Below are 19,754 nucleotides of genomic sequence, written 5' to 3'. Positions count from 1 at the left end.
GCTGTTGCACTGACCTACCTCAGTGCCATCAAGCAGTGCAACACGGATAAACTCAGGGAGGTTTGTGACTCCAGAAGATACAGTTGAGAAAAACTTTATGGTGTGTGTCACTGTGGGACAGACAAGGTTGTTATTATAAATAAATATAGACCTAATGTGATACATTCAGTCAGATTCAGTCGAAAATCCAGTTGAGATAAAAGTGAAACCAAATCATGCAGCAGTGTGACGCAGGAGTAAAATCCAGAGCTGAGCAGAAAGTAAAGTGAAGAGTTGAATAAATATTTAAATGTGATCTTACCTGCTGATGAACTGTGACAGAGAAGAAGAAACAAAAGTAACGTCTTCATTTTGTTTTGCCACAGACGGACAAAGGACCGATGATACAGAAGCTTTGATGTCCTCTCTGTGAGTAAGAAACAAGAGAAGTGACAAAACTCAGCATTTGTTCCTTTGAGCCTGGGAATTAAAGAAACTGGTCAAACAGGAAATTGTTCAAGGAAATCAGAGAGATAATGAATGATGTAGATTAAACCCAGATGAGTACAACTGACTGAAACATCTCTGATATGTGTTTCCTTGATCATTAAACATCTTCATCTACACAGCTCTCAGAGAACAAGGAGAAATGAACCAGACTTTTATGATCCACTGTTATAAAGAGAAAATTAAAAAGTCATCACTGTCAGGAAAAACGCTGCTCACATTGTCTTTTATAAAGCACAGTGTGTTCACTGTTTGTAATGAGAGCTTTCTAAATAAAGTTTATTTACCATCATGTTTCTTATCAGCTCTGCAGGTGAGGAACTGCATCATGTCCAATCAGTCAGTGTCTCTGTGGTTCATGTGTTTTGGACTTGAGCAGCAGACAAGTTCAGACTGAGGATCACTCTGAACTTTACACAGAAACATGAATCAAGAGCCTGATGAACTCAGTGGACACTGATCTGTGAGGAGACTGACTGCTCAGCTAACATCCATGTCCCTGGAACAACAGACACAACATGAGGACTTTGACTGTTGGAGGTTTTTATTGAAAAGTGAAACATCAGAGAGAAAAGACAGAACAAGACATGTGATCTCTGATGATCCTGTAACGACCAGTTCTCCAGTCAGATGGCTTTGGGCCTGTCATCAGACCTGCAGTGGGTGTCAGCTTGTGACGTCATGAATCTACTGAGCCTCTGACAGACAGATGATGCCTTCACTGACCCTCAGTTAATGTTGCTACAAGCAGCTTTTAATTCTTCCTCTCACTCAGTCAAAGAGCAGCCGCTCTGCAGCCGCTGCCTCAGCCTTATTATCTGGTTAGAATAAAAGAATAAAACTTAATGTCCCACTTATCAGTCCAACCATCATCACTGATTATCTGGTTTCCACCAATTTTACTAAAAATGTCATGAATGTTCTCCTTTGATCTGCGTCTTCATAGTTAAAAACATGGTTTTAATGACACATGAATTCAGTGTTTGTGTGTACATGTGATTCATGAGTCATTGTAAAACATTAAAGTACAATCAACACAAGATTAATGATAAAACAAGAACTAAGAGAAAATATCCTTCTTATATTTAAAGGAATAAATGAAGCTTCTGAACACTGAGACTTACAATATGACGGGGTAAGTTAAAGCAGTACTAAAGAACTTTCAGTTTTGGTTGAGTTTGGCGGTGCCAGTGGCCCAAAGCGGTAGTGTTTTGCCTGAAGGAAGACTCAATTTCCCATGAGCACTAGCGCGTAGCGCCGTAAACATCCTCATCTCCTGGTGCATGGAAATTAACAGAAGACGTCCAAACTAAGTTTCTGTTACCAGCGGATCATTTCACAGTAAACACACATGCACAATCCGACAGAAAGGTGCCGCATTGCTGCTCCCTCCTCTCGTGACTCGTGAAAGTGAAAGTGAAACTTAAGTGAGAGCCGGGTTCCTGCCATGCTCCTCAAAGCTGCTTAGTGCGAGTGAAGGTGATGCAGACCATAATGATACAGACCAATGTTCCCTCTAATTTTCAAAACTCCTGAGCAGAAATTCAACTCCCCTGATGACCTGCTTGAGCGACTGTGAGCGAAAGCTCAAGCGTACGTCCACATGCTGGTGCTATGGCCTCACCTCTCCAACTCCAAATATCAATACAATTGGCTATTACTATAATGATTACAGATTACAACATTACCTAGGCTACTCCATATCTAGGTCAGCTACAGTTAATGATAACAAAATACAATATTGTTTTGGCAAAATAGGGTTTGCATTTATTGCCATATGAAAAATATGAAAAAAATAACTAACATCAAGTTGGTGTCATCAAGTCTTGGCACAGAAGCATTCTTGATATGAACAGTAATAATAATTCTCAAGCAAAAACTTAAATCGTAGTTGCACTACAGACCACGGTTAAGGTCATAAATTTCACAATTCGAAGCGCACATTAGGGAGAAATAAACAGTAAACTAGTCGGGGATATTTTAGTGTGCAACTTTTTTTGTCTTCTGGGCAAAGAGGTGGGGAGCAGTGTGCAATTGCACAGTAAAACACCTTAGAGGGAACAGTGATACAGACCCCCTCAGGCCATGACAGAAGTGTCATTCAACCTGTTGTAAGTCGATGTACCATCACAAAAGTTATTAAAATATATACATATGAAGGTTGAAAAATTCCTTAGTGTTGGTTTAATGTTAAAGTGTTGACTTCTTCCATCCCATGTGAGGTCACTGATCCAGTGTTTGTCAGTCAGGTTTCTGGATTCAGACGCTCAGAGAGTTCAGAGCTGTTTCCAGGAGCTGTAAGATCAGAAACACACTGTTGGTGTCAAACTGTGGAAAGTCCATAAGCAGCATGCAGTGAACTTTTAGAAACAGTAAATGAAGAAAGATTAGATTAGATTAATTAGATTATCAATCAAATGATCTAGAATCAAATTTGGTGTAAAAGATAATTTCAGACAAAATGAAATCAGTTTTACTTACGGGATGGACGGCCAGTGGCTGAAACCAAGAGAAAGGACAAATATGATCCTCTCCTCTACTCACTCAGACTTGATTAACTCATTTTTTTAAAACTCAAGCTCATTTCAGTTTTACAATCTGGATTAAAACATGAACTCAAAAGACTAAGATCAAAATGTGTCAAGAAAAAGAAGTGTCAAAATGTCAAAATTTCTCTCTCACCTTTCTTCTGTTTATAAACCATGAATCCAGTGACAGCGATGAGGACGAGAGCCAGAGGAACCAGTGCAGAGATGATGGGGACGGTGGTGTTACTGGGCTTCTCTGGTCAATATAAAATATCACATTTTAAGACCAGAACAGATAAACAGGTCAGAACACAAGAGTGTAGGAGCTGATGTCTGTTTACATTCATCTGGTAATTTACTGCCCCCTTGTGGAGGCAGCAGGTTATTGTCTCTGGAAACTTGTCAACCATCTCTAGTTTGTGCACAGTGCTGCCCTGCTGCACTTAGTTGATGAGGTTTATTAACCAAGAGATGAGCTGCTCAGCTTTTAAACCACTGTATCTATGTTCACAACTGTTGTTGAAGATGAATTCACAGCTCAACTGTAGAACAAAGACTAAAATACCCAACAAACCACAGACATGACGTCACATTCAGGAGCTGCTGATGTCACTCTTACCCATGTTGGTCCTGATGTGAGCTTTGTCCAGTTTGGTGACGATGTCGTCCTTCACTCCAGAGAGCTGAAACACACAGTCGTACCTCCTCCAGTCTTCAGCTTTGACTGATGAGACGTCCAGGTCAACACTCATCTGGAAGGATCCATCATGGTTGGGGAGGATCTCTCCTTGGTCCACGTCCTCATGAAGCTCCTCTCCATCTTTGGTCCAGAACATCAGGGCTCTGTGAGGGTAGAAACCTGTAGCGTGGCAGCTGACTGGAGAGGAGGGAGTCTTCTGGAGGAGAGACACTGAGGGGGGAACTGAGAGGGGGTCAATGTTGTTGAGATGTTTCACTCTGAACCAAACTTTAGGACTGATAGACATTATTATCCATAGAGCCATGTCCCTAGTGATGGACTAATACCTGATAATTAGACTTAGTTTTAAATCAGAGCAAAAGGTTTGTTTCTTCTGAAGGTAAATCTGGACATGTGTTTACTGAAGTCAATTAATTTCTACACATTGATGCAACTTTACCTGTTCTCTGTAGGAAGTTATTCGCAACGTTCACAAACATCTTTAGCAAAGCAGGACAAACAGTTAAGAGGTTTCCTGTTGCTAATAGTCTCTCTTTGTGAGCATCCCAGCTCTGTTTCATGAACTCAGCCAGTGTATTTGCAGCGATCCATGTCTGTGTCTTCATGTCCAGTGATATGAAGTCTTCTCCATCATAACCATACTGAAGAAAACCAACAACTTGTCCAGTCTCATTGTCCCATTCACATCCACTCAACCTCTGAAAGACATGAACACCTGAGACAGAGACAGAGACTCAAGTTAACGTACAGATGATGTCTCCACTTGTCTCTGACGTCAGATGGAGACATTGATGCATCTTCCTCCCCTTAATTTTCCCTTGTCTTCTACTCTTTTATTTTTTCTTGTGTATTGGATGACATGCTATTTATTGTGTGTTATTGTATTGTATTTTATGTGGTTTTATGTGTATTGTAAGTGGTGAGGCCAAAGACAAATTTCCACATTGTGGACAATAAATATATTGAATTGAATTAATAAAGACAGTGCATCAAAAAGGCCACATCACTTTTACTCTGGTTGGTGGTTATCCCTGGTTGGTTATTGGTTGATTAGTTTCCAACTGGACAAATGTGAGAAGTTACAGAACATCAGGGACCCTGAGAGCTCAAGGTTCACTGTGTCATCTAGTTTGTTCTGATTTTTTATTCATAATTTTTACTTCAATAAAGCACCTGCTGACCTGATGAGGAAAACTACACAAGATGGACTTTGTTTTTTCATGGATTCAATAAGCCAATCTAAAATTCACTCTGTCCTAATATAGAACGTCTATGTCTGTCCTTGTCTAATATAGGGTCGAATGTCCAACAATCTGAGCAGCTGAGTAAAAAGCGAACAGTGAAATATAGGAAAACATAAGAAAAAACATAACTGTTGACTGTTCTTACCTCCACTTTGGTTGAGGTGCTGTTTCAAACTTTGAATATTGGCCTTGAAGAAGCTGGGCATACGCCGAGAACACTCTGCAGCGTACCGCTGTATATATTCAGGGTAATTAGTAGCTACATATATTTTCATCCAGCTCTGTTTTAGTTCTACTGTGTTTATGTTGCTGTCACAGTATGCCACCTGAATGCCATCAATCTCTGCAGCAGCCACAACCTCTGGGAGGATCATGACTCCATCAGATACAGTGGAGAAGAACTCCATGGTGTGTGTCACTGTGGGGAAAACAAATAGCTGTTTGTCCAAACAAAGAGAAGTTTCAGATTAAACTTCAAATCATAAAAATCAAAGGGCCACTGCTGCACCATGGGTTGTGGTGTACACGGATGTGAAAAAACATAATGTTCAAACAAACGTTCAATTTCAACAAAAAATGCGGTATATTTAACAGAATACTAACAGTAATCTAATCATGGTGGAATCAAAAAAAAATATTCCGAATAATCAAATCTAAATACTACCTAAACTAAACAACACTAAATATTAAATAGCTCCAACACAAAGTAAAATGTGATAGTAGTCAAATTCAGTTGAAAATCCATTTGAGATAAAATCGACACCACATCATGCAGCAGTGTGACGCAGGAGTAAAACCCAGAGCTGTGCAGAAAGTCAAGTGAAGAGTTGAATAAATATTTAAATGTGATCCTACCTGCTGATGAACTGTGACAGAGAAGAAGAAACAAAAGCAACGTTTTCATCTTTTGCCGCAGACGAACAACAGACCGAGGCTTTAACGTCCTGTCTGTAAGAAACAAACAAGAGAAGTGACAAAAGTCAACATTTGTCACTTTGAGCCTGTGAATTAAAAATGGAAACTGGTCAAACAGGAAATTGTTCAAGGAAATCAGAGATGAAGTGATGCAGATTAAACCCAAAGTGCGACTGGCTAAAATATCTCTGATATGTGTTTCCTTGATCATTAAACATCTTCATCTACTCAGCTCTCACAGAACAAGTAAAAAACTACTGAGATACAAATAAACCAGACTTTTATGATCCACTGTTATAAAGAGAAAATTAAAAAGTCATCACCGTCAGGAAAAACTAATTCTTACTATCATGTTTATTATTGATTAATGATAAAAACAAGAATTATGAGGGAAAAAAATCCTAAAAGAAATGAATAAAGCTTCTGAACACTGAGACTCTATATAATGTCACACATGTCAAAGTGTTGACTTCTTCCATCCCATGTGAGGTCACTGATCGAGTGTTTCTCAGTCAGGTTTCTGGATTCAGACGCTCAGAGAGTTCAGAGCTGTTTCCAGGAGCTGTAAGATCAGAAACACACTGTTTGTGTCAAACTGTAGAAAGTCCATTTAACCAGCACTGAACTTCTAGATGCAGTAAATGTAGAAAACTGTAGATTATTCATCAAATTATTTAGAATCAAATTTGGTGTAAGAGATCATTTCAGACAAAATTAATATCAGTTTTACTTACGGGATGGACGGTCTTTGCCTGAAACAAACCAAAGACAAATCAGTTGTAAATGACAGGATGTGTTTGATCAGCTCATCACCACTGAATATGATCCTCTCCTCTACTCACTCAGACTTATTGAAATTGTTTTTTAAACTCAAGCTCGTTTCAGTTTTACAATCTGGATAAACTTTTAAATTCAAAGACTAAAATCAAAACATTATAAGAGTCATTAAATCTGTCTACTTTTCTCTCTCACCTTTCTTCTGTTTATAAACCATGAATCCAGTGACAGCGATGAGGACGAGAGCCAGAGGAACCAGTGCAGAGATGATGGGGACGGTGGTGTTACTGGGCTTCTCTGGTCAATATAAAATATCACTTTTTTTTTTTTTTTTTTTTTCATTTAGAAGTTTAATCGGCACGGCACATTTTAAGACCAGAACAGATAAACAGGTCAGAACACAAGAGTGTAGGAGCTGATGTCTGTTTACATTCATCTGGTAATTTACTGCCCCCTTGTGGAGGCAGCAGGTTATTGTCTCTGGAAACTTGTCGACCATCTCTAGTTTGTGCACAGTGCTGCCCTGCTGCACTTAGTTGATGAGGTTTATTAACCAAGAGATGAGCTGGTCAGCTTTTAAACCACTGTATCTATGTTCACAACTGTTGTTGAAGATGAATCCACAGCTCAACTGTTGTTGGATGTCTGCACCAACCAACCAAGGTGAAAATATAGTTACAATTTGCCAGTTTATAATGTGACAGTGAAGTTGACCATTGACCATTTTGATATAAAATGTATTTTTAAATTAGTGTTGAATCACATTACAGTGATCTCTACCTTTGAGCAGAAAATTTAACAAATTCAAAGGAATTTTCTCAAGATGTTTCAGTATTTGTATCTGAATGTCATCAACCAGCTGGTCCAATAGCTACCAATAAAAAAAATCACAATTCTAAAAAGGCACATTTCTCCAAAACAGCTGTTGTAGTATGACCACGAAGAGTCCCTTGGTGTGTGTAGTGATTTTGGAGTCTCTGTACTGGAGTTATTGATTTTTGTTTGCAGCGTCTTGCGTTGTAGTAGCCTATTTTAATTTGCAAACGGTCCCTGCGCACTCGTCCGGCTCGTTTTTGTGACAAATGTTTTTTTTTTATTATCGTAGCCAGTAATCTGTGCTGTTACGACGTGGGAGATGCGAACGACGTTTCAGTTATTGATCACGGAAGCACTTCCGTGTGTTCAGAACAGGGAAGTGGAGGGGGCGGTGGTAATGCAGCTGGGTGCCAACTGTGCCATCCGCTGTAAAAAAAAAAAAAAAAAAAAGGGGAAGGGTAGGCTGTTCAAAACGACATAGGATCCTAATGGACTAAACAAGATGAAAATATTGCTTTTGTTGCTTATTCTCGATCACAGCTCCTCATCAGGTAGGGCTATACTGTGTGTTTTAAACCTATTAACAATTTGCTACTTTGTTTTTGTGGTTTGCTCCTGAGTTATGATTTAGTTTCACTTCTACATGTTGACGAATACATTTTTCTTTGTCCTACAGTGATACACTCCCTGAAGTATTACTACACCGAGTCTTCTGGGATCCCAACCTTCCCAGAGTTTATAAGTGTTGTACAGGTTGATGACATCCAGGTGTTACACTGTGACAGCGACACAAAGCTGAGACCAAGGCAGGACTGGGTGAAAAAGACGTTAGAGGAGGATCCTCAACTACACGCGGCCGTGACCGAGGAGTGTGACATTCAACCAATCCTCCTCAAACGCAACATTCAGGTTCTCATGAAGCATTTCAACCAGACTGGAGGTACAGTAGTCTACATAGTTCACTTGTTGCCTAAAAACAAACCAGGCTAATTTACTGATGAGCCTTTTCTTAGTTTTTTTTTTTTTTTCTCATTGTAAAATGCACTCAGTTCAATTTTCTTTTATTGTCATAGAGCACCATGAAATGTAGGCACATCTCTACCTAATAATTTAAAAAGAAAAAAAAAGATAAAATAAATATGCAAAGAGTAGTGAGATATATTGCCTATTTAATGAAAAAAAAAAAAGAAGAAGTGAAGCTAGAGGGAACTTCCGAGGCTGCAACCAATGACTCTCTGCCACCCAGGCGTTCACACTTTGGGCGGGCTCAGAGCTTGCATGAAAGAAAACACCATATTCTATTTGTTATAGGTGTGAGCAAATCATGTCCTGGTGCAGAAGTAGCCTACCACCAGTGAAAAAGTCAGTTTGGAGCCTTCTGAAACCTTTTAAGTTTAAAAATCAATGTGCCCCCCGAAAATATATAATGTAAGTCAAGACATAAAGAGAGGCTGTAAATCAGCTTTATTATTGTCATATTTTCGTTCTTAGTCTGATCCATGTCAGGGTATTAGAAAAGCCAGTCAATTGCATTTCCTTTATAAATATGCGCAGGAAGTAGGCTTACAATTCCTCCCAAATACCGGTAGTCCATTTTAGTAGATAATTTGTGTTTAGTGTTTTTCTGAATGCTGAATGCTGTCTAATTACTGCCATAACCTGTGACATGATGATGTTCATTCACTTTTCTTTTACACAGTTTTGAGATTAAAGGGGAACTATGCAAATCCGGTCTCTTCTCCTCTGTTTTGCTAAAACCTCCTCTCGGTCATATGCATTTGAATACAAAGAAACCAGTGAGAAATCAATCAATAGAGCTGTACAAAACTTCATATATCATATGATACCATGTATATATTTGTGCAGTCGTATCTGTCATAAACAAGAGATTACGGCTTACCGAGCGTGTTTGTGTGGCGGTGCCGCAGAGACGAGAGCTGGGACACCGGGTCAGAGGCTCTGATCTTACAAGGTTGGTTTTCAGACGCTAGGTGGAAGGCAGAGAGCCTCCATTCTCCCTGGAACTAGTTACAAGTAATTTGTTAAACCATCGCAATTACTCCGAAGCTGTTTAATTAAGGTAAAAAATGGAGCATAGTTAAGCTACAAGTCCTGCATAGTTCCTCTTTAAACTAAATCAAGTGAAGTTCAGGTCATTTGAACCTGGAACTGCTGCACACAGCAACACACAGGTTCCCCTTCTGTTTGTTTTGAAAATAAGGAGACATGGTGACGTGTTTTGCTGCCATGGGCATCCATCCAGTAATTAACAAAACAATGATCATTATTGTGACCTATACATAGCAGAATATACACAATACAAATATTATCTCTTTCATTGTGAGAGCTAGCCTACAACAGGATAAAATTATGCATCATGCAATGAACAATGTATAACATCACTAACATAACCTCTGTCTCTGTCTCAGGTGTCCACACTGTACAGAGGTTGAGTGGATGTGAATGGGACGATGAGACTGAAGAAGTCACTGGATTTCTTAACTACGGTTATGATGGAGAAGACATGTTGACATTTGACCTGAAGACACCGAGATGGATCGCTCCGATACCACAGGATGTCATCAAGAGACTGGGATGGGAGGGTGATATAGAGATAAATAAGAACTTGTTAACTCATGTTTGTCCTGAGTGGCTGAAGACGTACGTGAACCATGGGAGGAGCTTTCTGATGAGAACAGGTAGAGTCACATGACCTGATGCACCGGTAGTTTCATTCACTCAACAATATTCAAACAGACTAATCAGACTGAATCACAACCAGCTCTCTGGTAGATGATATATGGAGCTGCCATAAGATGAATGTGTGTGTGTGGGTCTGTTCATGTAGTGAATGGACTTGAACGGATCCAAAATTGAAAAACACAGAGGTGACCTTTAGTAGAGGATTGTTCATGGGGTCATATAGCTACAAACAGATACCTGGCGCTGCTGTTCTTTCTATTCGTAAGTGATACTTTACAGCAACTGTTTGCCCAGACTGCGTCCACTCTTCACACCCCCTCAGACTTCTCTTTCTGTCTGTTTATCTACGTCCCAGACTACACCACAAAGATAAAAGCTGTACACACACATGATCACTTTCATCTCAGGTACAACAAAATTAGCTATCTGAAAAAATAAGAAGAACATTTTTAAGTGGTCAAGGGTCAGAGGACGTGGCTCTGATGTTGACTGGACTTCTGGCAGCTCAGCTTTTTATAAACTAATGAACTGAATATTTGATTTGTAGCTTCTTGTTTTTATTATTTTTCATTTGTTTTCTTATCATGAATATTTATGTTGTATTTTGAGTAGCAGCAAAATTTACGTATGTTAAGGGAATTAACTAGAAATAAAGGTTTGTGTTAAATCTCTTTCTCAGATCCAAACTATTGTCTCACCTCTCCCTCTCTCTCTCTCTCCAGATCCTCCCTCAGTGTCTCTCCTCCAGAAGACTCCCTCCTCTCCAGTCAGCTGCCACGCTACAGGTTTCTACCCAGACAAAGCTGTGATGTTCTGGAGGAAAAATGGAGAAGAGCTTTATGAGGACGTGCACAAAGGAGAGATCCTCCCCAACAATGATGGATCCTTCCAGATGAGCATTGAGCTCTTATTATTGAAACATGAAGACTGGGGGAATTGTGAGTGTGTGTTTCAGCTCTATGGAGTGAAGGACGACATCGTCATCAAACTGGAGAAAACAAAGATCAAGACCAACATGGGTAAGAATTGACTCAGAGGAGAGGAAGTTGGGAAAGACATTTAGTTTATTGCAGGGTTTACTGTGGTTTCTCCTCACTGTGTGATTGGTTTGTTGTTGTTTCTCCAACAGAGAGCTCCTCGACTCTGATCATCTTTGTCATCGCTGCAGTTGTCTTTGCTCTCGTCACCGGTGCCGTTGGATTCTTCATTTACAGAAAGAAAAGTGGTGAGAAACTGAAACAGGGATATTGATGCTTTTTTCCAGATTTTAGAAGTGAAACAAACTTCAGCTTCCAACAAACTCAGTTTCAGCAGCAGTGAGACCTGCAGAGTTTGATGATGTGACTGAAGCATAATGATGGAGGAGAGTGGATACAGGAGGAGAGATAATCTGAGATCTGAACAAAAAGCTGAAGGATTTCTGCATCACTGAGTTCTGCTGTTATAAACTGTAACAACTAACATTATTTTTTTTCGCTTTATTTCAGCCAAGCGTCCTCCGTCTCGTAAGTAAAACCAGTTTCTGTTGTGTTTTCTCTGAGCTCACATGAACTCTGTGGAGTCAAAAGGTTTTTATATTTTCTGTCAGTTCAAAGTGACTGAACATCAGCTAACAGTGTGTTTCTGAAATTATAGCTTGCGGTGAGGGAGAGGCCATGAAGCAGCTGGATCCAACTGACTGAAGGACAAAGAGTTGGATCTGAGTTGGTCCTGACCAATCAGTAGAGACCTTCCAGATGAGTGTTGACCTGAACGTCTCATCAGTCAAAGCTGAAGACTGGAGGAGGTACGACTGTGTGTTTTATTTCTCTGGAGAGAAGGACAAAATCGATAAAAAAGACTTTTAAAGCTGAAGAAGCTTTGTGGTTGAAAAGGTGAAACCTCCTCAAGAAACTGAAAAGTCCAGTTACTTTTACTTCTGCACTGAAAGATTATGACGACCTGGACGACTGAGAACCTGCTGTTGTTGGAGTCTTCTTCTTCCCAGAGTTCAGACTCAGACATCAGATTATTGATGATAGGTTTACTGGCAGCTCCAAATAAGTGTGTGTGAGGTTGTTTGTTTCAACATGTCGACCCTTTGATGGACTGGTGACAGGGTCCAGGATGGACTTTATTCAGCAGAGACTGACTCCAGCCCCCTGAAACTCTGCACTGATAAACACACAGCAAATGGATCTAAGACATTCACACTCCCCACCATGCTGTCTGGTACAGCACTTCATCAGATACAGTTTCTTACAGCAGACAGAGTGCTAACTGATGGCTTTTGGTTCTGTCTTTGTTTTTCTGTATATGGTCAAATGTATGTCAATAATGTATTTATTTTGTGCTGTGCAGCTTTACACTCATCTGTGACTGAGTTTCATTAGCAGATCAATTTCAGTTCAACTGTGAGCAGAATTAGCTTCCTGACAAGTTTAGCTGGATATAAACCAGGAGCTGTAATGTTTCCTCCAACAACTTAAAATATACATGACTGAATAAAAATGCAATTTTGGCTCAAAGAGGAACTGATTGTTACACTATTGATGATGTGTTTAATGTTTCCTCTAAAATCTGAAAGGTCAGTGAGGTCATCAGGTGTGTTTAAACTGTCTGCACCTGTCTGATGTGATGTCATGAAGATGTTTTCTTGAGCCTCAGTGTCGCACCACACAGATGGATGCAGGTGAACTCTGGTGCTTTCATGTGCAATCAGAAGATCAGATTCAACGATTACTCAGAGAACAGAGGAGGGTCAATGCAGCAAAGGTCTGTCATATCAACCACATCTCCATAACCAATCAAGCTTTAGACTGAAATAGCACCGCCCACCTAGTTAAACATATGACCACAGAAATGATTCCTGCAAAATAGTAACATACATAAATATTATAAATAAATATTCATATGACCACAGAAATTATTCCTGCAAAATAGTAACATACATAAATATTATAAATAAATATTCATGTGTATAAATGAATCAATAAATCAGTGTAAATGATCAGGTAGTGACGGAGGCATCTTCCTCTGGTTATCTGTGCTTTATAATATTGTGTCAAATTGAACACACATTTCTATCACTTTGACAACACCACAAACCTTTGGACATTGGAGATATTGAAAAGTGTTCTTGAGTTTTCATTGTTATAAAAATGAGTTAAAAGTAAAAACACTTTAACCAGGATTTACAACAAAGTATGGTTGAGATTAGATAAGTCATGTCAGGTAAAATACTGCACTGCTGCACTACAGACATTGTCTCAGCTTGTCTGTGCTAAAGTCCAGTAGGACATGAAGACATGATGAAGTTCCTCGCACGAAGAGCTTTACATAATAATAATAATAATAATAATAATAATAATAATAATAATAATAAACTTTATGTATGAAGCATTTACCAAATCATTGAACACACACTGTAGCAGTAGTTGTACTTGAACCAGCAGCAGCAGTATTGTCTTTATAATCATTGAACTGGGGCCAGTTAACATCAGGTTCATCAGGAGCCACAAAGCTGCTGTTCACACAGTTGGTGACTGGGACAACAGTTAATTTAACAGATCGATTTATCTGTGAATATGAATGAATGACTCAGACCTAAGTCCTGCTACACATCTGTTGATATCAGAAGGTGTTTGTTTTTTATCAAAGTTTGTGAATTATTTGAGCTGTTACTCTGCAGAATTTATCAGCTGCAGGTTGATTTCCTTCAGTGATGTGAGGATCCTCAGATGACGGTTTATGTTCTTAAAAGTGCGTGAAACTTCAAAGATTAAGGAAATTCAGCTCATGTCCACGCCCAATTCTAATAAATCCATCAAACAGAGCCCGCCCCAATACCTTACGTGATGTCGGTGACGTCATTGTACCTGTGCCCACACACTGAATGTGTTCACATTTGTTTTAAATTGTATTTTATTTTTAATATAATCCTGTTTTCGAGCAGTATTAACAGCACTAGATAATCTCGTGCTGTGGCACGAGGGGTGGCACTAGTAGAATCTTGACTGGCCGGGAAGCGTCTCTTTTTCTGCAGCGCGGAAGCTCTTCCTCATTCCTACGAGAGCTGCCATGGTGAAAGTAGTTCGTCGTTTCTTCTGTTACACAGTTACACAGTAATCTGCCTGCTTGTCCCTCCGGGACCTGCAACACGAACACCAAATGCAAACGCTTCCAGCTTCCATCCCGAAGAAACGAAGTTAAGCATCTATCATCGGTCCTTTGTTTTTGGGGCGAAACAATGAAAACATTGTTTTTGTTTCTTCTTCTCTGTTATGGATCATCAGCAGGTAGGATCACATTCAAATATTTATTAGTAAACTCTTCACTTTACTTTCTGTTCAGTTCTGGATCTCCTGCGTCACACACGGACCCTGCTATATGGTCTGGTTTCATGGTTTGAATTACGTGGTGGGGGGGTCTGACTCACCTAATTTAGAACATTATCTCCAAAAGGGATAGTTTGGGGAGTTAAATAGCCTATTCATAATATCGTTATGCAAATGTAATATAGTATTTCCCTTAGTGTTAAAACTGTTCGTGATAGCCTACGATTTTCAGACACCCCTAATGTGGACTGTAGCTATACCATATCTGAACTCCCTTCAGGATACTTTATTTACTTTTTTTGTTTATTGACAATGCATATTAATGGACAGTGAGTGCTAGAGTACCCACAGTAAATACACCGGATTTAGCACATGTGCTATATATATATATATATAGCCTATATATATATTGCTGCGATTTAACATGATTCATTGAAATATAAAATATATCTATACAGTTGCGATTGACATGATTCCTTGAATTATATATATATATATATATATATATATATATATATATATATATATATATATATATATATATATATATATATATATATATATATATATATATATATATACACAATTGCAATTGCAATTGACATGATTCATCGAAATATAAAAATATATCTATACAGTTGTGGCTGACATGGTTCGTTGAAATAGCCTATAAAAAATATATATCTATATAGTTGTGATTGACATGATTAATTAAAAAAAAAACATATAATTACACATGCTCGGGCTAGATTTACTTTCACCAGACCGAGCATGCTTACATGATTGCACCCTGACTGATTATTGCATTATTGCACACATGCCGCCGGCCATAAACATTCACACATAGTAACTATACCTCCATTATTGCACAGATACCGGCCATAAACATTCGCGCATAATAATTACATAGACTATTGCACAGGCACCGGCCATAGCCATACAACTGCACACACAAGAAATATCTGGCTGGATTAAACATGATTACAGGTGCTCACAAGTTTGTTTGTCTAATATCCAGTCTGTAAGTTGTGCTTTAAAGGTCCTGAAAGTCGGACACTCTCTAATAATAATGGGTAACTTGTTCCATTCTAAACATCCTTGGACTGATGACACGTTTTGAGAAAATGTTGTGCGTCTAAATTGTACCTCACAGTCTCCTCTTGTGTATAACTCTGGTCCCTATACTCCTTTCTGGTTGTTTTTTTATATACTCTTCCAGGGGCGGTGGGTACAGGCCGTGTAGAGATTTATAGATCGCACATACATGTTTGAAAAACTTAAGATTGTTGAAACTAAAGAAATTATATTTTACCAGGATGTTCCAGTGATGATACCAATGTGTTCTTTTGTCAAGTACCTTAAGGGCTCTCTTGTACACTTGTTCGATTCGTGGCTCCTGTGAATGACCAATTTGTGAGACAGTAATTAATATGGGAAAATATCATACAATGTAAGTAAGACTGTTGACAGCTACTTGCCCAAATTGGGCGTGCTAGTGAAGCGCTACACTGTAGCCTACACGACTTCCCCTGAATCTGACTGAATGTATTTATAATGAGTGTGTTTTTTTTACCTTGTCTGTCCCACAGTGAAACACAGTCTGATGTATTTCTCTACTCTATCTTCTGGAACCACAAACCTCCCAGAGTTTGAGGCTGTCGGACTCATTGATGACATTCTGGCTGTTCACTGCAACACCAACGCAAACACAGTAGTAGCAAAACAGACCTGGATGAAACAAGCACTGGATGAGCACACGGAGCACCAGGACTGGTACCATGGACAGTGTTTTGAAGAGCTGCATTTCTCAAGAGCCAGGATTGAACATATCAAGGGGCGTTTTAACCATGATGGAGGTAGGTACAGTCTGTATCAGGGTAGCTACCTTCACACTTCAATGGTATGATACAATATCCGGTTCCCAGGAACCACTACCGTTATGCAATGGTACCTCAGAGGGCTTCAGAGTGTGGGGGGAGGGGGGGCCATTCACAGATTCAACAGGCCTGAAAAGTAGAACCGGACCGATTTAATGTTTTGCTTTTAAACAATGGTCCATCTGAGCATCAATACAATAATTCAGCATCTTCACAACAGACTCTATAGGCTACACGAGGAACTTCATAGACTCTGTCCTCTCCTACGTCCTTCTTCTGACACCAAACAGAGACGAGGCCACTGCTCTTCTGTAACTATCAGTTTATAATGAGTCTTCATTGATGAGACTTTATGACATACTAATAACAATACACAAGCCATAACCAACCAACATGACAAAATCATGTCCTCCTTTCATGACTCCTACAGATATATAAAGAAAAAATATAATTTATTGTCTGTTTTTGAATCCTGAGCAGCAGAGGACTGTGAGAAAGGTTTAAACTGATCATCTGACCACAGGAGACATCATCTGTCCTTTAACTGTCTCTGTCTCAGGTGTCCACTTTTTACAGTTGTTGAGTGGATGTGAATGGGATGATGAGACTGGAGAAGTTGCTGGTTTTCTTCAATATGGTTATGATGAAGAAGACTTCATATCACTGGACCTGAAGACACAGACATGGATCGCTCCAAAACAGCAGGCTGTCGTCACCAAACACAAATGGGATGCTGAGAAATGGAGAATGATATTCAATGAGAACTTCTATACTCAGTCGTGTCCCGAGTGGCTGAAGATGTACTTGAACTATGGGAAGGACTCTCTGCTGAGAACAGGTAGAGTCACATGACCTGATGCAGTTTGATGATCACAACAATATTGATATAGGATATATCTGAGTTGGTCCTGACCAATCAGGAGAGACTGACCTGTTTGGTGCTCTGACATCATCTCAGGCCCCGTCCAGACGAATACGCGGCTTCACCGAATCCGATCTTTTTCTTAATCGTTTTGAAAAAATCTCCGTAAACACGGCATCGTTTTCAGAAATACCTGCGTCCACACGGATCACCTGAAAACGACCCAAAACGCTGTAGTACCTACATACTGCAGGCGTGTGTGTGGAGTGTGTGGCGCTGCAGGCTGCCTGCCACACATAAACACTTAAAACAGCTGAAGAAGACGGGAAGCCCCCGCTGTAATTCAATAGAAGAAGTTCCCCGCTGTATTCAAACTCAGACATGGGATTAAATGTTGACAGGGAGTCGTGTCAGAGTAAATATGACGATCAGTGATGATTAAACAGGCGCGATTCAGCCGCAGCGTCTGAGCGACGCAACGTTAGTCGGCCGTTGTTGTTGTTACGTGCATAGACTGTCAGTGTACAGCTGCTGCAGCTGCTGCGGCGGTGTGTGTGTCTGTGTGTGTGTGTGTCTCAGGTTACAGGTAGAGCGGCGGGGGGCATGACATCATCGTTTCAGAAAAAGTCCGTATTGGCCGTCCAGACGAAAACGCTGGGGCGGCGTTTTCAAATTTTCCCACTCTGGGACCCGTTTTCAAAAAATACCGTTTTCACCCCCTGAAAACGCCGGATTCGTGTGGACGCGAGGCCGATCAGATAAAGTATTTATCCGGATTAGAAAAAAACGGATTCGTCTGGACGGGGCCTCAGTCGACTGGTGATAGTCAGTGAACAGTTAGTGTGAGTGAAGTCACGTTCACTTCTTCACTGTTAGAAGAGAGAGATGCTGTTGTTGTTATGTGGAGCTGTCAGAAGATGAATGTGTGAGTCTGAACATGTAGTGGAGACCAACGACCACCAGTCTAACTTACCTGTTGTCTCTCTCTCTCTCTCTCCAGTCCCCCCCTCAGTGTCTCTCCTCCAGAAGACTCCCTCCTCTCCAGTCAGCTGCCACGCTACAGGTTTCTACCCTCACAGAGCCCTGATGTTCTGGACCAAAGATGGAGAGGAGCTTCATGAGGACGTGGACCAAGGAGAGATCCTCCCCAACCATGATGGATCCTTCCAGATGAGTGTTGACCTGGACGTCTCATCAGTCAAAGCTGAAGACTGGAGGAGGTACGACTGTGTGTTTCATCTCTCTGGAGTGAAGGACGACATCGTCACCAAACTGGACAAAGCTCACATCAGGACCAACATGGGTAAGAGTCAGTGATGAAGGCGGAAAACCCATTTGATTCAGTTTATTACAGGGTTTACTGTGGTTTCTCCTCTGACCTTCATCTACTCAGCCTGTGATTGGTTTGTTGTTGTTTCTCCAACAGAGAGCTACACTACTACGATCATCATTGTCATCGCTGGAGTCGTCGTTATCGCTCTCGTCATCGTTGCCATTGAATTCTTCATCTACAGAAAGAAACATGGTGAGAAACTGAAACAAACACACTCTTTGTCAGTGTTTTGATTTTAGACATTTGACTTGATGCTTTATCGTGAGTGAACAAAGTGAACAAGTGAACAAACACATCCAACAAACTCAGTTTCAGCAGCAGTAAGAGCTGCAGAGTTTAATGATGTGACTAAAGCATGATGATGGAGGAGAGATAATCTAAGATCTGAACGAAAGGCTGAAGGATTTCTGCATCACTGAATTCTGCTGTTTTAAACTGTAACAACTAACATGATTTGTATTTTCTTCTTATTTCAGCCAACCGTGCTCTGTCTCGTAAGTAAAATTTGTCTCTGTTGTGTTTTCTCTGAGCTCACATGAACTCTGTGGAGTCAAAATGTTTTTATATTTTCTGTGTCAGTTCAGAAGAGGATGGTGTGAACATCAGCTAACAGTGTGTTTCTGACCTTACAGCTGTTGACAGCCAGGGAGTCACGGAGCAGCTGAATCCAACTACAGCTGTCTGAAGGACAAAGAGTTGGATCTGAGTCGGTCCTGACCAATCAGTAGAGACCTTCCAGATGAGTGTTGACCTGGACGTCTCATCAGTCAAAGCTGAAGACTGGAGGAGGTACGACTGTGTGTTTCATCTCTCTGGAGTGAAGGACGACATTGATAAAAAAGACTTTTAAAGCTGAAGAAGCCTTGTGGTTGAAAAGTCCAGTTACTTTTACTTCTGCACTGAAAGACTATGACGACCTGGACGACTGAAAACCTGCTGTTGTTGGAGTCTTCTTCTTCCCAGAGTCCAGACTCAGACATCAGGTTATTGACAGGTTTACTGGCAGCTCAAAATAAGTGTGTGTGAGGTTGTTTGTTTCAACATGTCGACCCTGTGATGGACTGGTGACAGGGTCCAGGATGGACTTTATTCAGCAGAGACTGACTCCAGCCCCCTGAAACTGCACTGATAAACACACAGCAAATGGATCTAAAACTGGATCTAAGACATTCACACTCCCCACCATGCTGTCTGGTA

General features: G+C 40.2%; 2 protein-coding genes across 2 annotated transcripts; one reads left to right on the top strand and one right to left on the bottom strand.

Annotated features, from left to right (window-relative positions):
* Positions 1-2,731: 2,731 nt before the first annotated feature.
* On the bottom strand, positions 2,732-5,164 carry LOC310993861 (major histocompatibility complex class I-related gene protein-like; the record flags this gene model as incomplete). Its single annotated transcript, XM_083982344.1, has 5 exons — positions 2,732-2,781; positions 3,169-3,270; positions 3,634-3,924; positions 4,154-4,429; positions 5,104-5,164. 5 exons carry the CDS (start codon positions 5,162-5,164, stop codon positions 2,732-2,734), a joined length of 780 nt encoding a protein of 259 aa, XP_083838470.1.
* A 2,753-nt stretch (positions 5,165-7,917) lies between these two features.
* LOC310993860 (major histocompatibility complex class I-related gene protein-like) lies at positions 7,918-19,242 on the top strand (the record flags this gene model as incomplete). The annotated part of the gene is made up of 6 exons (XM_083982343.1): positions 7,918-8,017; positions 8,143-8,406; positions 9,896-10,165; positions 18,225-18,527; positions 18,651-18,749; positions 19,190-19,242. Exons 1-6 carry the CDS (start codon positions 7,969-7,971, stop codon positions 19,240-19,242), a joined length of 1,038 nt encoding a protein of 345 aa, XP_083838469.1. The 5' UTR covers positions 7,918-7,968.
* Positions 19,243-19,754: the final 512 nt, after the last annotated feature.

The sequence above is a fragment of the Trachurus trachurus genome (assembly GCF_905171665.1).
Source record: "Trachurus trachurus genome assembly, chromosome: 11".
Taxonomy (NCBI): domain Eukaryota; kingdom Metazoa; phylum Chordata; class Actinopteri; order Carangiformes; family Carangidae; genus Trachurus; species Trachurus trachurus.
Note: the sequence above shows the minus strand (reverse complement) of the source record. Positions and strands in the feature narration are given on the sequence as shown.